Source organism: Abramis brama (genome assembly GCF_963993115.1).
Source record: "Abramis brama genome assembly, chromosome: 24".
NCBI classification, from domain to species: domain Eukaryota; kingdom Metazoa; phylum Chordata; class Actinopteri; order Cypriniformes; family Leuciscidae; genus Abramis; species Abramis brama.
The window spans coordinates 27,802,004-27,819,994 of NC_139986.1; the positions used below are offsets into that span (position 1 = coordinate 27,802,004).

A 17,991-nucleotide genomic window follows, 5' to 3' on the forward strand; every position below is an offset into this window, starting at 1 on the left:
AAATGCTAAAGCTTGGGTTGCAGAATATTCGATCGCTTACTTCAAAAGCACTCATTGTTAATGATATGATTTCAGATAATAACCTAGATGTGCTGTGTTTGACAGAAACCTGGCTAAAACCAAACGATTACATTACTTTAAATGAGTCCACCCCGCAAGATTACTGTTATAAATATGAGCCTCGTCTGAAACGCAAAGGGGGAGGAGTTGCTGTAATCTATAGTAATATTTTCAAAACCACTAAGAAATCAAGTTTTAAATATAATTCTTTTGAAGTGTTAGTACTTAATGTAAAAATATATAGTATAAATGATAAATCACGTTTGAGATTTGTGCTGGCTACTGTATACAGGCCACCAGGGCACCATAAAGATTTTATCAAAGAATTTGCGGACTTTCTATCAGAATTAATATTGACTGCAGATAAAGTACTAATTGTTGGTGATTTTAATATACACATCGATAATGAAAAAGATGCATTGGGATTGGCATTTAAAGACATTGTAAACTCAACTGGAGTTAGACAACACGTGTCAGGACCTGCTCATCGTCGTAATCATACTCTAGATCTAATATTATCACATGGAATAGATGTTGATGCCGTTGAAATTCTGCAGCAGAGCGATGACATCTCAGATCATTATCTAGTCTCGTGTAAACTTCATTTAGCCAAGGCTGCAAAGCCGACTCTGTGTTTCAAATATGTTAGACCTATTACTTCTGCCACTAAAGATTGCTTTATTAATAATCTTCCTAATCAGTTTCACCATCTCAGCATCCCAGATAGCTTAGAAGAACTCGATATTGCAACAGAAACTTTTAACTCTCTCTTTTCCAGCACTTTAGACACAGTTGCTCCGTTGCGCTTAAAGAAGATTAAAGAAAATAGTCCAACGCCGTGGTACAACGAGCACACTCGGGCCTTTAAGAGAGCGGCCAGAAAAATGGAAGGCAACTGGAAGAAAACAAAACTAGAGGTATTTCGCATTTCATGGAAAGAGAGCTTGATTGCTTACAGAGAGGCCTTAAAAGCTGCTAGATCTGCTTATTTTTCAAACCTATTAGAAGAAAATAAACATAATCCTAGGTATTTATTTGAAACGGTGGCTAAACTAACGAAAAAGAAAGCTTCAAGCACCGAAGTTTCCAAGCAGCACAGCAGTAATGACTTTATGAACTTCTTCACTTATAAGATTGATAATATCAGGGAGAAAATTATAACTATGCAACCGTCTACTACAGTATAGGCATCAGGCAGTGCATTGTAGTCTCCCTGAGGAAAAATTTGATTCATTTATTGCTATAGAAGAGGAAGAATTTACTAAACTCGTTAAATCATCTAAATCGACAACATGTATGTTAGACCCTATACCGACTAAGCTACTGAAAGAGATGCTTACAGGTCACAGATCCTTAATTCATCTTTGTCATTAGGATATGTACCAAAAACCTTTAAGCTGGCTATGATTAAACTGCTTGTTAAAAAAACGCAACTTGATCCTACAGAATTAGTCAATTACAGGCCGATCTCGAATCTACCTTTTCTGTCAAAGATATTAGAAAAGGCAGTATCCTCACAACTGTGTTCCTTTCTTGAAAGATATGATATCTGCTAGGATTTCCAGTCAGGATTTAGGCCGTACCATAGTACTGAGACTGCTCTCATTAGAGTTACAAATGATTTGCTCCTATCATCCGATCGTGGTTGTGTCTCTCCATTAGTGTTACTCGATCTTAGTGCTGCATTTGACACCATTGACCACAACGTTCTTTTAAATAGACTCGAACATTATGTTGGCATTAGTGGAATTGCACTAGCATGGTTTAAATCATACTTATCTGACCGTTATCAGTTTGTAGCAGTAAATGAAGAGATGTCTCATCGATCACAAGTTCAGTATGGCGTACCACAAGGCTCAGTACTAGGACCGCTGCTGTTCACTCTGTACATGCTACCCTTAGGAGATATCATTAGGAAGCATGGCATTAGCTTTCACTGTAATGCCGACGATACTCAGCTCTATATCTCTTCAAAACCTAACGAAACTTACCAATTCACAAAATTAACGGAATGCATAGCTGATATAAAAAATTGGATGACTCGTAATTTCCTACTACTTAATTCTGAAAAAACAGAGATTCTAATTATTGGACAAAAATCTTCCTAGCAGCTTTTAAAGCCTCTCTGTAAGTAATCGAGCTCTCCTTCCATGAAATCCGAAATACCTCTAATTTAGTTTTCTTCCAGTTGCGCTCCATTTTTCTGGCTACTCTCTTAAAGGCCCGAGTGTGCTCGTTGTACCACGTCGTTGGACTATTTTCTTTAACCGTTTTTTAGCGCAACGGAGCAACTGTGTCTAAAGTGCTGGAAAAGAGAGAGTTAAACGTTTCTGTTGCAATATCTAGTTCTTCTAAGCTATCCGGGATGCTGAGATGATGAAACTGATCAGGAAGATTATTAATAAAGCAATCTTTAGTGGCAGAAGTAATAGGTCTAACATATTTGAAACACGGAGTCGGCTTTGCAGCCTTTGCTAAATGTAATTTACACGAGACTAGTTAATGATCTGAGATGTCATCGCTCTGCTGCAGAATTTCAACGGCATCAACATCTATTCCGTGTGATAATATTAGATCTAGAGTATGATTATGACGATGAGTAGGTCCTGACACGTGTTGTCTAACTCCAATTGAGTTTACAATGTCTTTAAATGCCAATCCCAATGCATCTTTTTCATTATCGATGTGTATATTAAAATCACCAACAATTAGTACTTTATCTGCAGTCAATATTAATTCTGATAGAAAGTCAGCAAATTCTTTGATAAAGTCTGTATGGTGCCCTGGTGGCCTGTATACAGCAGCCAGCATAAATCTCAAACGTGATTTATCGTTTACACTATATATTTTGACATTAAGCACCAATGCTTCAAAAAAATTATATTCAAAACTTGATTTCTTAGTGGTTTTGAAAGTATTACTATAAATTACAGCAACTCCTCCCCCTTTGCCTTTCAGACAAGGTTCATGTTTATAACAGTAATCTTGCGGGGTGGACTCATTTAAAGTAATGTAATCGTTTGGTTTTAGCCAGGTTTCTGTCAAACACAGCACATCTAGGTTATTATTTGAAATCATATCATTAACAATGAGTGCTTTTGGAGTAAGCGATCGAATATTCTGCAACCCAAGCTTTAGCATTTGCTCATCTGTATTATAGCTGTTTTTTATTTGTTAAACATCAATTACATTTTTAACCTTAGAAGGGTTTAAACGTTTTTTGGATTTCCAAGTTCGGGGAACAGACACAGTCTCTATATGATGATAGCTAGGTGAAAGAGGCTCTATGTGATGGGATTTATCTGACCTTGGTGACGCGAGGCCGCTAGCAGACAGTTGGTTAAGCCAGTCTGTCTGCTTCCTGACCTGAGCCCCAGATTGTCATGTCATTCTCCAAACTCATCAGGCATTATAGAAGAAAACTCAGATCTGTTATCTTGGCAAAAGGAGGTTGCAAAAAGTATTTAATAACAGGGTGCCAATAATTATGGCCAGCGTGTTTGGGAGAAAAGCATTTATTTTATAATGTGAAAGATCGAAAGGATAAACAATGCAGATTTATTTTTTACAGCCATTTTTGATCATATTTACCAGGGGTGCCATTAATTCTGACCACCACTGTATATCATGTTATTCACCTGTTGGATGATATTCAACAGTTTCTCATATGGACTCTAGATGACAGCTCTAACAGCCTCTTAGTGACAATGATTATTACATGCACATCATTTTATGATAAATAACAATGTTCTGGCTATTTGTTGCTTTTACAGTATCACTGCTATATTTCAATATCTTACTGTACAAACAAATAAACAGAATTAACAGTAATCACTATTTTACATTAGTTAATTTTGCAGATGCAGTTTATTCAAATCCACTTACAAATGAAAAAATGCAGGCAAGTGCGATGATAGAAAAACTTTAGATTCATAAAACATTGCAATTACGATCAATGATAATATAGATTAAAATCACATGAAGGACTGCTTTTGAACGAAGCAGAAACATTTTCAGGATCCTATTTTCAGATTTTCAGTGTCAGCATCATTTGAGATGAGGCATTATTTGTAATATATCCTGGAGCTTCTTGTTTTCTTCTCCTGCTTTCTTCTTGATGTCTTCCAGTTTTTCAGCTTTTGCAGGTTCATTTATTTCCTTCAGTTTCTCAATCAGAAAATCAATGTGCTGAAGTATGAACAGAGAAACAGTTTTGAGTGCGATCTTCTCCAGAGTTTCCACACAGTGAAAAGCTTCATTTGCCAGATTTATTCTCTCTTTCTCTAATTCTTGCAGTTCTTTTTCCAGCTTCTGGACCAGAGACACACCATCACCGATTTTGTCATCATATTTCTTCTTTAAATCTTCATATGTCCTCTTCTCTTTCTTTGTCTTTGTTACATACATTTTTGCTCCTTTGACATGTTCAGTGTAGTGGCATTTATTAGTGCACACTGTACAATGTTCATCTTTCATTACGAGGCACCACGAGAGGCCACTTACCCACCAGCATCCTGGATAATGGCAGTTCTCCTCACAGACGCTGCAGCACACCGCCATGCTGGCTTTAGAGGGATCAGTATCAACCTTCTCTTTATAGGGCACTTCAACTTCATACTCAAAGTCATTATTTTCTTCTACATCTTTCTTGTTCTTCTCCAGAGCTTCTTGAGTTTGTTGCAGCTCATTTTGCTTTATTTCTTTCAGTTGAACACGTGACTGTAGATTAGAGATATTTGCCTCAAGCTGTTTCCGATTCTGCAACACATCTTGAGTCATCTTCAGGGATCTTGTTTGTATTGTGTCGAGAAACTTGAACAATCCTTCCATTCCTCTAAAACTGAGATCCCGTGATTGATCCAGCCTCCGTTCATGATCCTTCTCATCTTCATCATCTTCTTCATCAGCAGCGTCTGACTGACAGTTATTAAACAGGAAAAACACTGGCTGATTCTTGTCATTCACTGCACACTTGACTTCAGCCTCTTTAACAGCCGTCAGAGCATTTTTAGGTCGAGCTCCATCTGAGTGTGTGAAGAGCAAGACAATGTTTTCAGCAATATCTCTCCCAAATAAAGACTGAACAGCATCAAATATGTACATCTGTCTGCCAGAGAGTCGATTCTGTGCTGCCATAATCACCAGACACACTTCATCAATTTCATGGATTCCTTCTGCAGATTTACTTAATCTGAACAAACTCTCAGCGATCTGTTTATCAAGATCAACTCCTCGAGTGTCTCCATATCCTGGTGTGTCGATGATAGTTAGATCAGTTTTACTCTCTTGTAGATAAAACCCATAAACAGTGATGCTGGAGGTCTGACTGTGAGCTGATGTTCGGTCACTCTGATCATCTGTGATCTCAAACCAAACCTCGTCTTCTCTCTTCACACCCAACATGTAGTTGATCATCGCATTGACCAGGGTTGTTTTTCCTGTTCCTGTTTCTCCCACCATCAGAATGGTTTTATGGGGTTTCTTTAAGTCTCTCTCTCCGAAGGTCATTTTTCTATATAGTTCAGATTCATCCATATTGTCTGTCTTTTTTTGCAGACGATATCGAGCAGGGTTTTTGTCTTCAATAGAGATGCTTTTCTTGATGAGATCATTTTTGTTCTGTATGTAAAACATAAAAACACAATAACAATAAAGATGGTCATGCATAAATGTTCTACATTGTCATATTTTGAAATCATCATCATATTATAAAACATCCCTGATATAATAAAGGCCCTTTCACACTAACTCAACCAAGAAAAGGTAAGCATTATACATATATTATTTGTCATTTCCCCTATGCTAAATGGCAGATTAGAATTTACATAATTTGTTAGTTCATTTGCATCCCACATCCAGTCTTCTGTGAGGCTAGTTTACCTGGTTCTCTACAGTAGCGACCTAAAATTGCCCTTTAATGAGATTCTATCAGCAATGCTTTTCATGTGAACATCAGAACAGTGATTGTGTTGGAGGATACAAAATATGTGAAAACACCTCAAGATTAGAATAACAGTTTAATGATGTAAAAACAAATTCTATTGCTCATATTTCATGAATGTTCATCATACCTTTGCGATAACTTTTGTGACTTCAGATTCAGCGGTGTAGTTGAGTTTTCCCACCGCTGCACATTTAATATTGTACTCAGTATCTGGTCTGAGATCAGTCAGAGTAACTGTATTCTGGTTCTTTGACACAGTTTGAGATCTCCAGTTTTTCTCTTCCTTCATTTTGTACAGTAATTTGAGCTCCTCTGTATCAGGACCCGGTGGAGACACTTTTAGGACCACTTGACTACATCTGACATCTTCAATGATCGGACAGTCTGGTTTTGATGGAGGAGTGAAGCAAACAGCTTCATTAGATCCATTTTCATACAGAAGAATGCAGGAACCTGGATTATTTTCATGGTATTTTATGGAAACCATAAATTTACTGCTTTGACTACTATATGACGTCATCAGCTCTTTAAATATGTTCAAATGTTCTCTCATTTTCTCCCTGATGCTTCCAGTGAGCCATGATTGAGACGCCACATCAGGTTTCTTCTGTGGATTTCTCATCATTTGAGGATTCATGTAATTTTCTTGATCATTAAGCAACTCATCTGGCTGCTCAAGAGAACTGAAAGTGTAACAAAACACATTCTCCACCTGAATATCAGACAAATACGAGTCCAAGCTTGTGTTCACTTCGGCTCCAAAGTCCATTAACTGTCGAAGAAACTCATTGACGGTGTTCAATTCTTTTTCTTTCACTGTGATCCACTCTTTCAGACTCTTTTCACTGAATGGAGACTCATCATGAGCTTGAAGAAGATCCATCAGAGCACAAGGCTCATTTTCACAAGCTTCACCTGACTGGATCACAGATTTAATTCGGTCACTGAAATCTTGTCTGTACATTTGGCAGTTTTGCAGCATATCTTGTATTTTCTTATGAAGTGCACTTAATGTTGTTTCCATGATGTTTTCCAAAAGTAAACTGCACTTGTCTTCAGTCCAACGGAGATTTTGGATAGCAGACTCTTTGGCCTTGATGAGATCCTGGTTTATGACTGTGAGACGCGTCACATCACTCTCTACTGTGTAGTCAAGTTTTCCCACCGCTGCACATTTAATATTGTACTCAGTATCTGGTCTGAGATCAGTCAGAGTAACTGTATTCTGGATCTTTGACACAGTTTGAGATCTCCAGTCTTTCTCTTCCTTCGTTTTGTACAGTAATTTGAGTTCCTCTGTAGCAGGACCCGGTGGAGACACTTTCAGGACCACTTGTCCACATCTGACATCTTCAATGATCGGACAGTCTGGTTTTGATGGAGAAGTGAAGCAAACGGCTTCATTAGATTCATTTTCATACAGAAGAATGCAGGAACCTGGATTATTTTCCATTTCTTTTGATGTAACAATGAATTTGGCTGAAGTACAATCTTTTAAATCAATCAAGATTTTAAATACCCTCAGGTTGTTCCTCATAGTCTTTTGGATGTCAGGCGTGAGCCAAGTCTTGTGTTCAGATTCAGAGCTTTTCTCCTCATTTTTTCCTTTCGTTGATGAACTCAGGAAGGTCTTTTGTTTAGAAAGCAGAACATCTGTCCAGCTCAATGATGTGAAAGTGTAGCTGACCAAATGCTTAACTTCCAGATTCATTAAATTTTTATTGAGGTTGTTTTCTACCATTGCTCCTGAGTCATTCAGTTGTGTGAGCAATGCTTTAATAATGTCAGATTCTTCCTCTTTCTCTTTCAGCCATTGTTCAAGAGCGCTTCTTTCAAATGGAGATTCCTGATGATCTCGTAGAAGATCGATCAATGCTGTGTCCTCTATGAATTTTCCACGGATCTTTGGTAAGAGAGAGCCGAGTGTCTTCATGAGACTCAATCTGCACTGGTAGCAGTTTTCCTTCATGTCATTGATTTTGTCATGAAATGCAGTAAATGTTGAAGCTGGCGTGTCTGTCAGAAGATCACTGCATTTCATCTCAGTCGTACTCAAACTCTCAATTACAGATTCAACGTCTGAGCTTAAACCTGTGCTGATTTCATGTTGAAACTTTACAACTCTTGAGAAAAGTTTGTCCAAAGGATAAAGCCAAACTCTCAAAGGAACCGCAAGCTCTTTGTTTTCTCCCAGCAGTTTCGGAAGATCTTCAAAAACCTTCATAGCATCTTCAAAAGTGGTCGGGTTACATGATAGCTGGAAGTCGCCATAAAATGTACAACTGAATTTTTGTGCAGAAGTCTTCAGATTGTCATTCAGATTAATGTTTGCACCAGCTGAAATGCCTTTTAGCTTCCCAAAGACAGCTTTTACATCTACGTCTATCACTCTCTTGTCTTCATCAGATGAAACTTCTCTATCAAAAACAAAGCAGGCATCTGCTCCGTACAGCACTGCGGTCACTACATGTGTGGCAACGTCATCGTCATAGTGAGCCATGTCTCCAGCAAAGTGGTTCATGATCAGTTCTTCAAACTTACTGGTGGAATGATAATGTAATGTCAGTCTCTGTTGATTGAATGATTTCTTTGTGTCCTTGAGATAATTAGCAGCTCCAGTTACACCGATGAGTCCTCCTAAAAGACTCAGTTTCAGACTACCATCAATATTCAGCAATCTAGATTTTTCCTCAATCGAGTCTGAAGCGGTGACTGTGAAAACTGTATTGATTTGGGGTTTCTCGCTTATGTTCTCCTTCAGCTGCTCTTTACTCCAAAGTCTGATTCCTGTAATGGAGAAAAAAATAAGTTTTTATGTCTAAATACTTCATTCATTAAACAGTATTTTAATCAGCTCTTTTGCAAAACGCAACTTCCATTGCTTACATTTGCTTACTTCCAGTAGAACACCACATTATTTTTGTGTTTCTCTTACATTTAACTTTATATTAACTGTATTTATATAAATGACTCTGAGCAGGTGAATATCTAAATATAAACACTGGCTGACAATCACATTAATAATGCCAACCATCATGATACAGAGCTACCAAAACCATTGTGTTCTGTAACAAATCCTTCCCTCGCAGGTCAAAATGACCCGAAGACCTAAAATTAGACCTTTTTTTTTTTTTGTGCAGAAAGCTTATTTCATTTCATTTTGATAATATTCTTAATGATTTTTTTTTTGGGAGATTTTTTGTTTTATTTACATTTAAATTACTAGATTTTATCAATAAATAATAAATAGAATTTAAGCACATTCTTAACTAAATATAATCTAAAATAACTCAACATTTCATGCATAACCCTGTTTATTTAGCTCAAAATGTCTCACATTGGGTGTCTCTGCCGACCTCTTGTGGAAAAAAAATAATATAACATGACATTTCATGACTCTTGCCACTAGATGGCGTTATAGATCTAAACCAAATGAGCAAATATACATATACAGCAAATGAGCTGTTCCGCTGGCTGGTTCTAAAGTCAGTTCAGTTCAGTATGCATTCAGATACAAATGTACACATTATAAAACTTGAATTTTGAGTATTTTTAGGTTTTTCTATGTATACTGAGGCATTCCTTGCATTCCATTTATTTCCAAGGAGGTCAAATTGACCACGAGGGAAGGATTAGTTTTTTATTATTATTACTACAACCACATAAACTCTTCGAGTTTTTTTTTTTTTTTGTATTTGTGTTTCAAGTGCCACAAAAGTCCTAAGGTCTTGGACCACTACGAGGAACACTCAATTTTTAAAAAAATAAAAATAAAATAAGTTTCAGATCATAACGTCCTGAAGGAAGGATGAGAATCAAATTAAACTATATATATATAAAAAAAAACAGAGTAAATTAATAAAATAAATGATTAATATAATAAGAAATATTGAAAAATACACAATACAACTAATAATAAAATCTTGATATATCACACAACAAGTCTGTTAAAATAGTAATATATTTGCTATGGGCACTTAAAGGCCGTAAGATGTGAATAAATGCAGCGAAAGCTTTTAAAGGGTTAGTTCACCCAAAAATGAAAATTATGTCATTAATGACTCACCCTCATGTCACTCCAAACCTGCAAGACCTCCGTTTCTCTTCTGAAGACATCTTAAAGTCGGCATGAAATCAAATTTGACAAATCTTCTTTTTATATGTAATATTGTAGTGTTTATTATAAATGATTTATCTGTGCACTTCATTATTTAAAAAAAAATCATGTACCCTTATAACCCTTGTACCCTGGTACCGCACCAGATAACACGTCAGCAGCGTCTTACGTCAGCAGCGTCAATGTGGACTCGTGAACGCGGATGGAAAACAGACCGGAAGAGAATACAATGTTGAATAAAGTCGTAGTTTTTGTTCATTTTGGACCAAAATGTATTTTCGATGCTTCAAAACATTCTAAATAACCCACTGATGTCACATGGACTACTTTGATGATGTCTTTATTACCTTTATGGACGTGAACAGTGACACGTCCATTGACTTACAATGGAGGGACAGAAAGCTCTCGGAATAAATCTAAAATATCTTAAGATGTCTTCAGAAGAGAAACGCAGGTCTTACGGGTTTGGAGTGACATGAGGGTGAGTCATTAATGACATTAATAATTTTCATTTTTGGGTGAACTAACCCTTTAAATTAGGGCTTTATTACATTGATATTGCTAAATGATTTAGTACATTTAATATTGTAAGTTCTTTACCACAACCTGATAAATAACAGATAAGTTATTTTACTCTAATCATTTATTGAAGGCTTCACAGACTCTGGTGAACAGTTGTTGATCACCTGGTACGAGAGCATCTCTCCTGCAGTCATACAGCATCCCCAGCTGGAAGGGTCTCCCTAGAGCTGCAGTCTCTATTGAATTCACTCCCACTGGATCCATGCTAGACAAAACACAGTAAAGAACAAATCAACCAGTGAGATTACTGATAGAGGTTTGACAGATATTTTTTAAAGCTAGTATTCATAGCTATCAATTCGGAAGTTGGTTCTTAGTATGAGCTTTAGCGCCATCTGGCGAGTCTATGAAAAAAAAAAAGCCTTAAAATTCCTAAATTTTATTAAACGTTTGTATTGTAGTTATTAAACTTTTCCAAGTAGGAAATCAGCCCGAATTCAGTCTATTTTTTTATTTATTTTTAAACAAAAGGTGCATTTAAAATATATTTACATAAGGCACAATTTAATGGTTTCTCTAATCATCAAATTGCCTAAACAAAACAATCAAAGACTCAATTTAGCCTACAAATATTATAAGTCTTGTCTTACCCTTTCGAAGACAGTTCAGTATCTGTCATGACTGGTTCCACAGGAGTCTGGGTTACACAGCAATGTTGCTAAATAGGCTAAAATCCAAATTAAATTATTTTTCCACAAAAGACACAATGTCTACTGAAGAAGACCTAAACAAACTGTTAACTTAAGATGAGAGAAAGTCATCATTTGCGTTTCCACTTAAGGACTGATACAAGCAGTGCAAACTGTGATTTTTATGAAGCACATTCATTCAGTGAACTCATTTTTCAGTGGCGCCTTTGAAATATGCAACCCGATCTCACGGCAATTCTTTGGCGAATTTTACGAGGTGGCAAATTCGTGCCAAAATACGAGGAAGTCCAGAATAACGGAGAAGAAACAGAGGTACATTGACAAATTAAACATGAATCCACATAAATACAATGACAATGCATGAGTAATGATCTGAGAAAATGGATTGTATGTGCGAATAAACAGTGTCTAAGAGCAAGAATAAAACAAATGTTAACTGTTAATTGAAAAAAACAAACAAACAAACAAAAAAAATATGGATATAAACGTATATAAAACACAACTCAATATTAATAAAGAATATTTGGTAAATAAAGGTCAAAAATAACACACTACAATCTCTATGATGAGATACTTAAACAAATGGGAATGTGTGTTCAATACTATGTGTGCGCTAAAGCTGTGCACGATTTCATGAATTGATCACGCTTTCATGATAGTAAAAATTTAAATATTGATTAAATAAAAAACTGCAATATTGATTCCAACAGGGTTGCTGCATTTCACAGTTAAATGAACACATTTATACATGAAAAACTAACCAAAAACAAAGTACTGGTTAAATAAATGCATTGATATAAGGGAAACACAAGTGAAAGCATTTAATACTCTCTCTGTAATATTCTTCATAAACACGTGTACAGTAAACATGAAACAAAAAATACAAGGCCCAAAAATGTCAGAGAATGAACAGCATTTGTAGTAAAGCAGAGTTTAGAAATGAATATCATGTTTTTCACCTGTTGGATGATGTAACAGAGTTCAAGATGTAGGGAAGGAAGAGGACTAGCTGGAAATCTAAAGCCTAAAGAGCTAAAAAAAAAAAAAAACTAAAGCCGTTCACATCAGTCCTGCTGTTCCTGAGCTGGTGTCTGTGTCTGTTGTTCATCCATAGCCATCTTGCAATGTTTACTAATGACTTCGACATCACAGCGCTGTTGTCTTCTGTTTAGCTCGCCTCTGGCCCGCCTATATCAGATAACCCGATGTGATTGGTGCAGCTCGGATACAAGGGCATAGTTAATGAGCATCATTACTCAATGCCAGAGTAACTCGCTGAGCAAATTCAACTTGTGCTCTCGTGAGAACTCTGGATTACCAGGGTAGAGGAGGACAGGGTCGGCTTACGGAGTCGGTGGGTGTTTTATTGAAAATTCAAAGAAAAACAAACAAACAGTCAAAATATTAAAAATGAATAACAATGTTCTGGCCATTTGTTGCTTTTATAGTATCACTGCTATATTTTCAATAGTATCTAACTGTACAAACAAATATACAGAATTCACAGTAATCACTATTTTACATTAGTTAATTTAGCAGATGCAGTTTATTTAAAGCAAAAAAATCACATGTTTTTAAGACACGAGGTACAAGTGTTTGTCCAACCAGTTGTCACATTTTCAAAACTCTAAACACAATTAGCACAGCATCTGTCTTTTGTGGCCATACCATTCACACATTTCTTGTCGTTTTCACACAATATGCAGTCAGTGAATAAATTTCCATAATGCTTACATTTTCTTAACAGACAAGCTATACCTCCCAACAAAATTATGGATTGTTTTTGTAGTATTTACAAATGTTAACACACAACATCCCACAATAGCAAAAACAATATTCCAAACCTTAGATACAGTATAAAAACCTCTGCTTCTGCAATGATATCAGTTCAAAAACAATATATCAGTGAGAGAGTCAAGGAGCTACAACGACAATATGTCCAGGTATAGTGTACTGTATATTCAATTCAATGTCCAGTTCTATAAGCTTTGCACTTTGCAAGTTGGTAACATACACAGTAATAGGTTACAGTACAGTATAGTATACAGTAATGAAATGATTTACATAAACTTTGTTTTGAGAGTTATGGAATTGGAGGCCAACCATGCCCCTCATGAATTCATATACATAGATGAGGCAGGATTCAATCTGGCCAAAAGGCGTCAACCTGGACGAAATGAAATGTGGAGGTGGAAGGTTTATGACCATCAGCCACATGACCAGATGTCCCTCCTTGAAGCCATGGATGCTGGCTCCAAAGGTGGATCCGACATACCAAGCAGTTTTATCCCAGGTGCATTGCCTTGGATGATATCAGATGTGATCTTGATGAAAACATGTGGCCTAACCCTGAAGATCGCAGAGATTAGATACAGTAATTTTGTGCTTTTTTTAGTCCCTGAAACTGAAACAAAAAAAACTGATTTGCTTTTTACTGGAATGCTTTTGAATGTGAACAGTACTGTACATGTGGACATACAGTTCCCAACCAAGAAATTTTGTGTAAAAACGGTGGATTGCATGTTTTGCATGCAAATACCTGTAAAACTGAAACATAAAAGTCTATGCAGTTTTTGTAATGTCAACAATAGCCAGTTTTTTTAAACCTGGTGTACTTTGATTGACTGCATGGACCTTGTGAAGTGAAAACAAGTGTTATTCTTTGACAGAATAATTTCATTTTGAGTCAGATTTCCAGTGTTTTGGTAAAGTTAGTGTGTGCAGATAAACATGTGTTCTATTTTGAAATGAAGAGTTATTATATATTTAACAAAATGCTTTTTTGAGAAGAAAATTATCCATTTGGCCAATTGTGTTTTGTAGGTTTGAGTCTGTGTTAAGAGTTTAGAAAAAGTATCTGAAGTATGGTTAAGCGCTTGTTAGCGATTGAAAAAAACTGTAAAGGGGTTATCCAGAATCGTAATCCAACAAGCAGAGGGTCAAGCACAGGAAGACAGTCCAAACAAATCAACAAACAAAAAAAAACAGGCAGGGGTCAGAGGCACAAGAGTAATCCACGGGACAGGCAAGAAATCCAAAAAACCAGGAAAACGCTCAGAAGTGCAGTGCAACAACATACAAAACTTCGCAGTGAGTGATGAACCAGGCTATGTGGGATGAACTAAACAAGATAATGAGTTACAGGTGAATGTGATAATGAGTGCTGATGAGTCCAGGCAGAGAATGATGGGAGATGTAGTCTGTGATTGAACAAGATAGTTATCAGGATAGGAGCAGGCTGAGCAGGCTGAGCAGGCGACCAGGGAGGAGCAGGCAACCAGGGCGGAGCAGGCAGTGCAGGCGACCAGGACGGAGCAGGCTGTGCAGGCGACCAGGGCGGAGCAGGCTGTGCAGGCGGCCAGGGAGGAGACGACGGCCAGGGAGGAGACGACCCTTCAGGCGGCCAGGGAGGAGACGACCCTTCAGGAGACCAGGGAGGAGACGAACCCTCAGAAGGCCAGGGAGGAGACGAACCTTCAGGTGGCCAGGGAGGAGATGACCCTTCAGGCGGCCAGGGAGAAGACGAACCTTCAGGAGGCCAGGGAGGAGACGACCCTTCAGGCGGCCAGGGCGGAGACGACCATTCAGGCGTCCAAGAAGGAGACGACCCTTCAGGCGGCCAGGGCGGAGACGACCCTGCAGGCGGCCATGGCACAGGAAGAGACACCGGTTCAGGAACAGGAACAGACACCAGCTCAGGAACAGACACCAGCTCAGAAACCGACACAGACACCGGCTCAGGAACAGACACAGACACAGACACAGACACCGGCTCAGGAACAGACACAGACACCTGCTCAGGAACAGACACCTGCTCAGGAACAGACACCTGCTCAGGAACAGACACCTGCTCAGGAACAGACACAGACACAGACACAGACACCGGCTCAGGAACAGACACAGACACCTGCTCAGGAACAGACACAGACACCAGCTCAGGAACAGCAGGACTGACGTGAAGCTCTGGCTTGGCAGGACTGACGTGAAGCTCTGGCTCGGCAGGACTGACGTGGAGAAGCTCAGGTTCGGCAGGGCTGACGTGGAGAAGCTCAGGCTCGGCAGGACTGACGTGGAGAAGCTCAGGCTCGGCAGGACTGACGTGGAGAAGCTCTGGCTCGGCGGGACTGACATGGAGAAGCTCAGGCTCAGCAGGGCTGACATGGAGAAGCTCAGGCTCGGCAGGGATGAAGTGGAGAAGCTCAGGCTCAGCAGGACTGACGTGAAGTTCTGGCTTTGCAGGACTGACGTGAAAGTCTGGTTTGGCAGGACTGCCGTGGAGAAGCTCAGGCTCGGCAGGGCTGACGTGGAGAAGCTCAGGCTCGGCAGGGCTGACGTGGAGAAGCTCAGGCTGAGGTGATACTGTGGGTTCACAGAGCTCCTCCTCTACCCCGCCCACAGTAAACGATGAGCCGCTCAACAAAAGGGCCAGATCAATATAGTGCTCTAAAGTCCCGTGAGGATCATGCAAGGGCATGAATGAACTGAGCGGTTCAGATAGCCCTCCCCGAAAAAAGATCTTAAGGCATTCTGTGTTCATTGAGGTGAGATGTGCCAGTTCAATGAACTCTTCGACATACCTCTCAATCGGCCGATTCCCCTGACGGAGACACAGGATTTGTACTGCTGTATCTGTTGGCATCGCTGCTGGATCTATGTGTGGCGAAGTTTTCTGTTACGAACCACTCTGAGACACAAGGGTAGAGGATCCAAATGCAGCTTTTATTAAAGGGGTTATCCAGAATCGTAATCCAACAAGCAGAGGGTCAAGCACAGGAAGACAGTCCAAACAAATCAACAAACAAACAAAACAAAACAGGCAGGGGTCAGAGGCACAAGAGTAATCCACAGGACAGGCAAGAAATCCAAAAAAACAAGAGACAAGAAACCCAGGAAAACTCTCAGAAGTGCAGTGCAACAACATACAAAACTTGAACCAGGCTATATGGGATGAACTAAACAAGATAATGAGTTACAGGTGAATGTGATAATGAGTGCTGATGAGTCCAGGCAGAGAATGATGGGAGATGTAGTCTGTGAGTGAACAAGATAGTCTGGTGTGGAGTGCCCTCTGGTGGTTCTCAAGGGCACTCCAGCTGGTGACCGTTACACTAAATCACATGTAGAAGGCCACATCATCACCAACTGTCCCATCCAACCACCACGCCCAGCAGTGAGTACAATCCAATTTATGTCTAAGATCGCTCCTCCTGTCCAAATTCTAAACCCTAAACTAACTGTTTCTGCACAAGCTCTTATTGATTCTGGGTCTGCAGGGAACTTCATCTCCCACCAACTTCTCCAAAAACTCAACCTCCAGAGGAAATGCTTCTCTAGCGATACACACCACCCTTGGCAAGTCACTGGGCCGCGGTCGCATCCGTCGCTTCTCCCCCACCACGATGCTCCGCATCAGCTGCTTGCATGAGGAACAGATTTTGTTCATGGTGCTGGAAGGATCCACCGCTGACCTCATCCTGGGATGCCCATGGATGTAACAACAAGATCCCAATATCAACTGGAACTCTGGAGAAATACTGCAGTGGAGTGAGTCCTGCTTCTATGAATGTAAAACCTCCTGCTCGCCGCACCTGAACTCCACTTCCATCGAAAGTCCTGAGATCGAGAGCAAGATCGAGATTCCTCCAGAGTACCAGGCATTCCAGGATGTCTTCAGTAAGCGGTTGGCTACCCAATTACCAACTCATCAGCCATAGGACTGTGTCATCGACCTGGGGCCGCTCAATCGAAGGGTAGGGTTTAAGTGATGTCCATCCCAGACCAGAAGGCCATGGAGGAGTACACCCAAGAGGCAACAACAGCAATTTTTTTGACCATCTACATCCCCTGCCTCTTCTAGCTTTTTCTTCGTGGCCAAGAAGGACGGAGGCTTGCGGTTGTGTATTGACTACCGTACCCTCAATGCTCAGACAGTAAGGTACAGCTATCCCTCCCCTTGCTCTGGTCCCTGCTGCATTAGAACAGCTACGTGAGGCTTGTATCTTACCCAAGCTGGACCTCTGGAGCACCTGTATATCCTCATTCAAATATGTGAAGGTGATGAATGGAAAACGGCACTTTTATCAATCCATTTGGCCACTACGAATATCAGGTAATGTCGTATGGCCAGCCCGATCTCATCCCAAAGCGTCATATTCTGACGCTTTTGACATTTCATCTACATCCAACGCACATGGCACCCTTTAGCATCAATATGACACGCAGATAGATATGGGCCAGAAGGCGCCTCCTAGCAGTCTAACCCTAACCCTACCCCAGACCTAAACCTACCCATAACCGAACAAAGCTCTGTGCGTTTCATATTGACGTTAAAGGGTGCCATGTGCGTTGGATGTAGACGAAATGTCAAAAGCGTCAGTATATGACGCCCTAGGATGAGAATGCGTTGGTATGGCCTGTCCAATTCACCCTGTGTATTCCAGGGCAACATGAACCTGGCTGAACATCGCCAAAACGTGACACAGGTCCTCAAGAAGCTGAGAAAGCATTATTTCAAAATATAAAATGTGCAAAAGGGATTTGGGTATTGCACTTTGCAGACGGTCCCTTATTCTGACTTGTCTCTCAGCCGCTTTCTTATAAATCCATTTATGTTATAAAGCTTGTTTTGAGGAAAATTG

The 17,991-nt window shown here is 39.5% G+C and overlaps 2 protein-coding genes across 3 annotated transcripts in view; one reads left to right on the forward strand and one right to left on the reverse strand.

Moving 5' to 3' along the window:
- Positions 1 to 17,991, forward strand: part of LOC311075333 (uncharacterized protein) — a 467,028-nt gene that overhangs the window by 370,661 nt on the left and 78,376 nt on the right. The gene's annotated exons all lie outside the window — the stretch shown is intronic.
- Positions 3,563 to 12,495, reverse strand: LOC311075372 (uncharacterized protein). Of its 2 annotated transcripts, XM_084102722.1 has the most exons (5): positions 12,313 to 12,495; positions 11,294 to 11,370; positions 10,808 to 10,908; positions 6,132 to 8,791; positions 3,563 to 5,679 (listed from the first exon to the last, which is right to left on the reverse strand). In XM_084102722.1, exons 2-5 carry the CDS (start codon positions 11,320 to 11,322, stop codon positions 4,108 to 4,110), a joined length of 4,362 nt encoding a protein of 1,453 aa, XP_083958848.1. In that variant the 5' UTR covers positions 11,323 to 11,370; positions 12,313 to 12,495; the 3' UTR covers positions 3,563 to 4,107. The 2 variants fall into 2 exon arrangements, with proteins under 2 accessions (XP_083958848.1, XP_083958847.1); XM_084102721.1 differs by lacking the exon at positions 12,313 to 12,495 and having other exon boundaries at positions 11,294 to 11,462.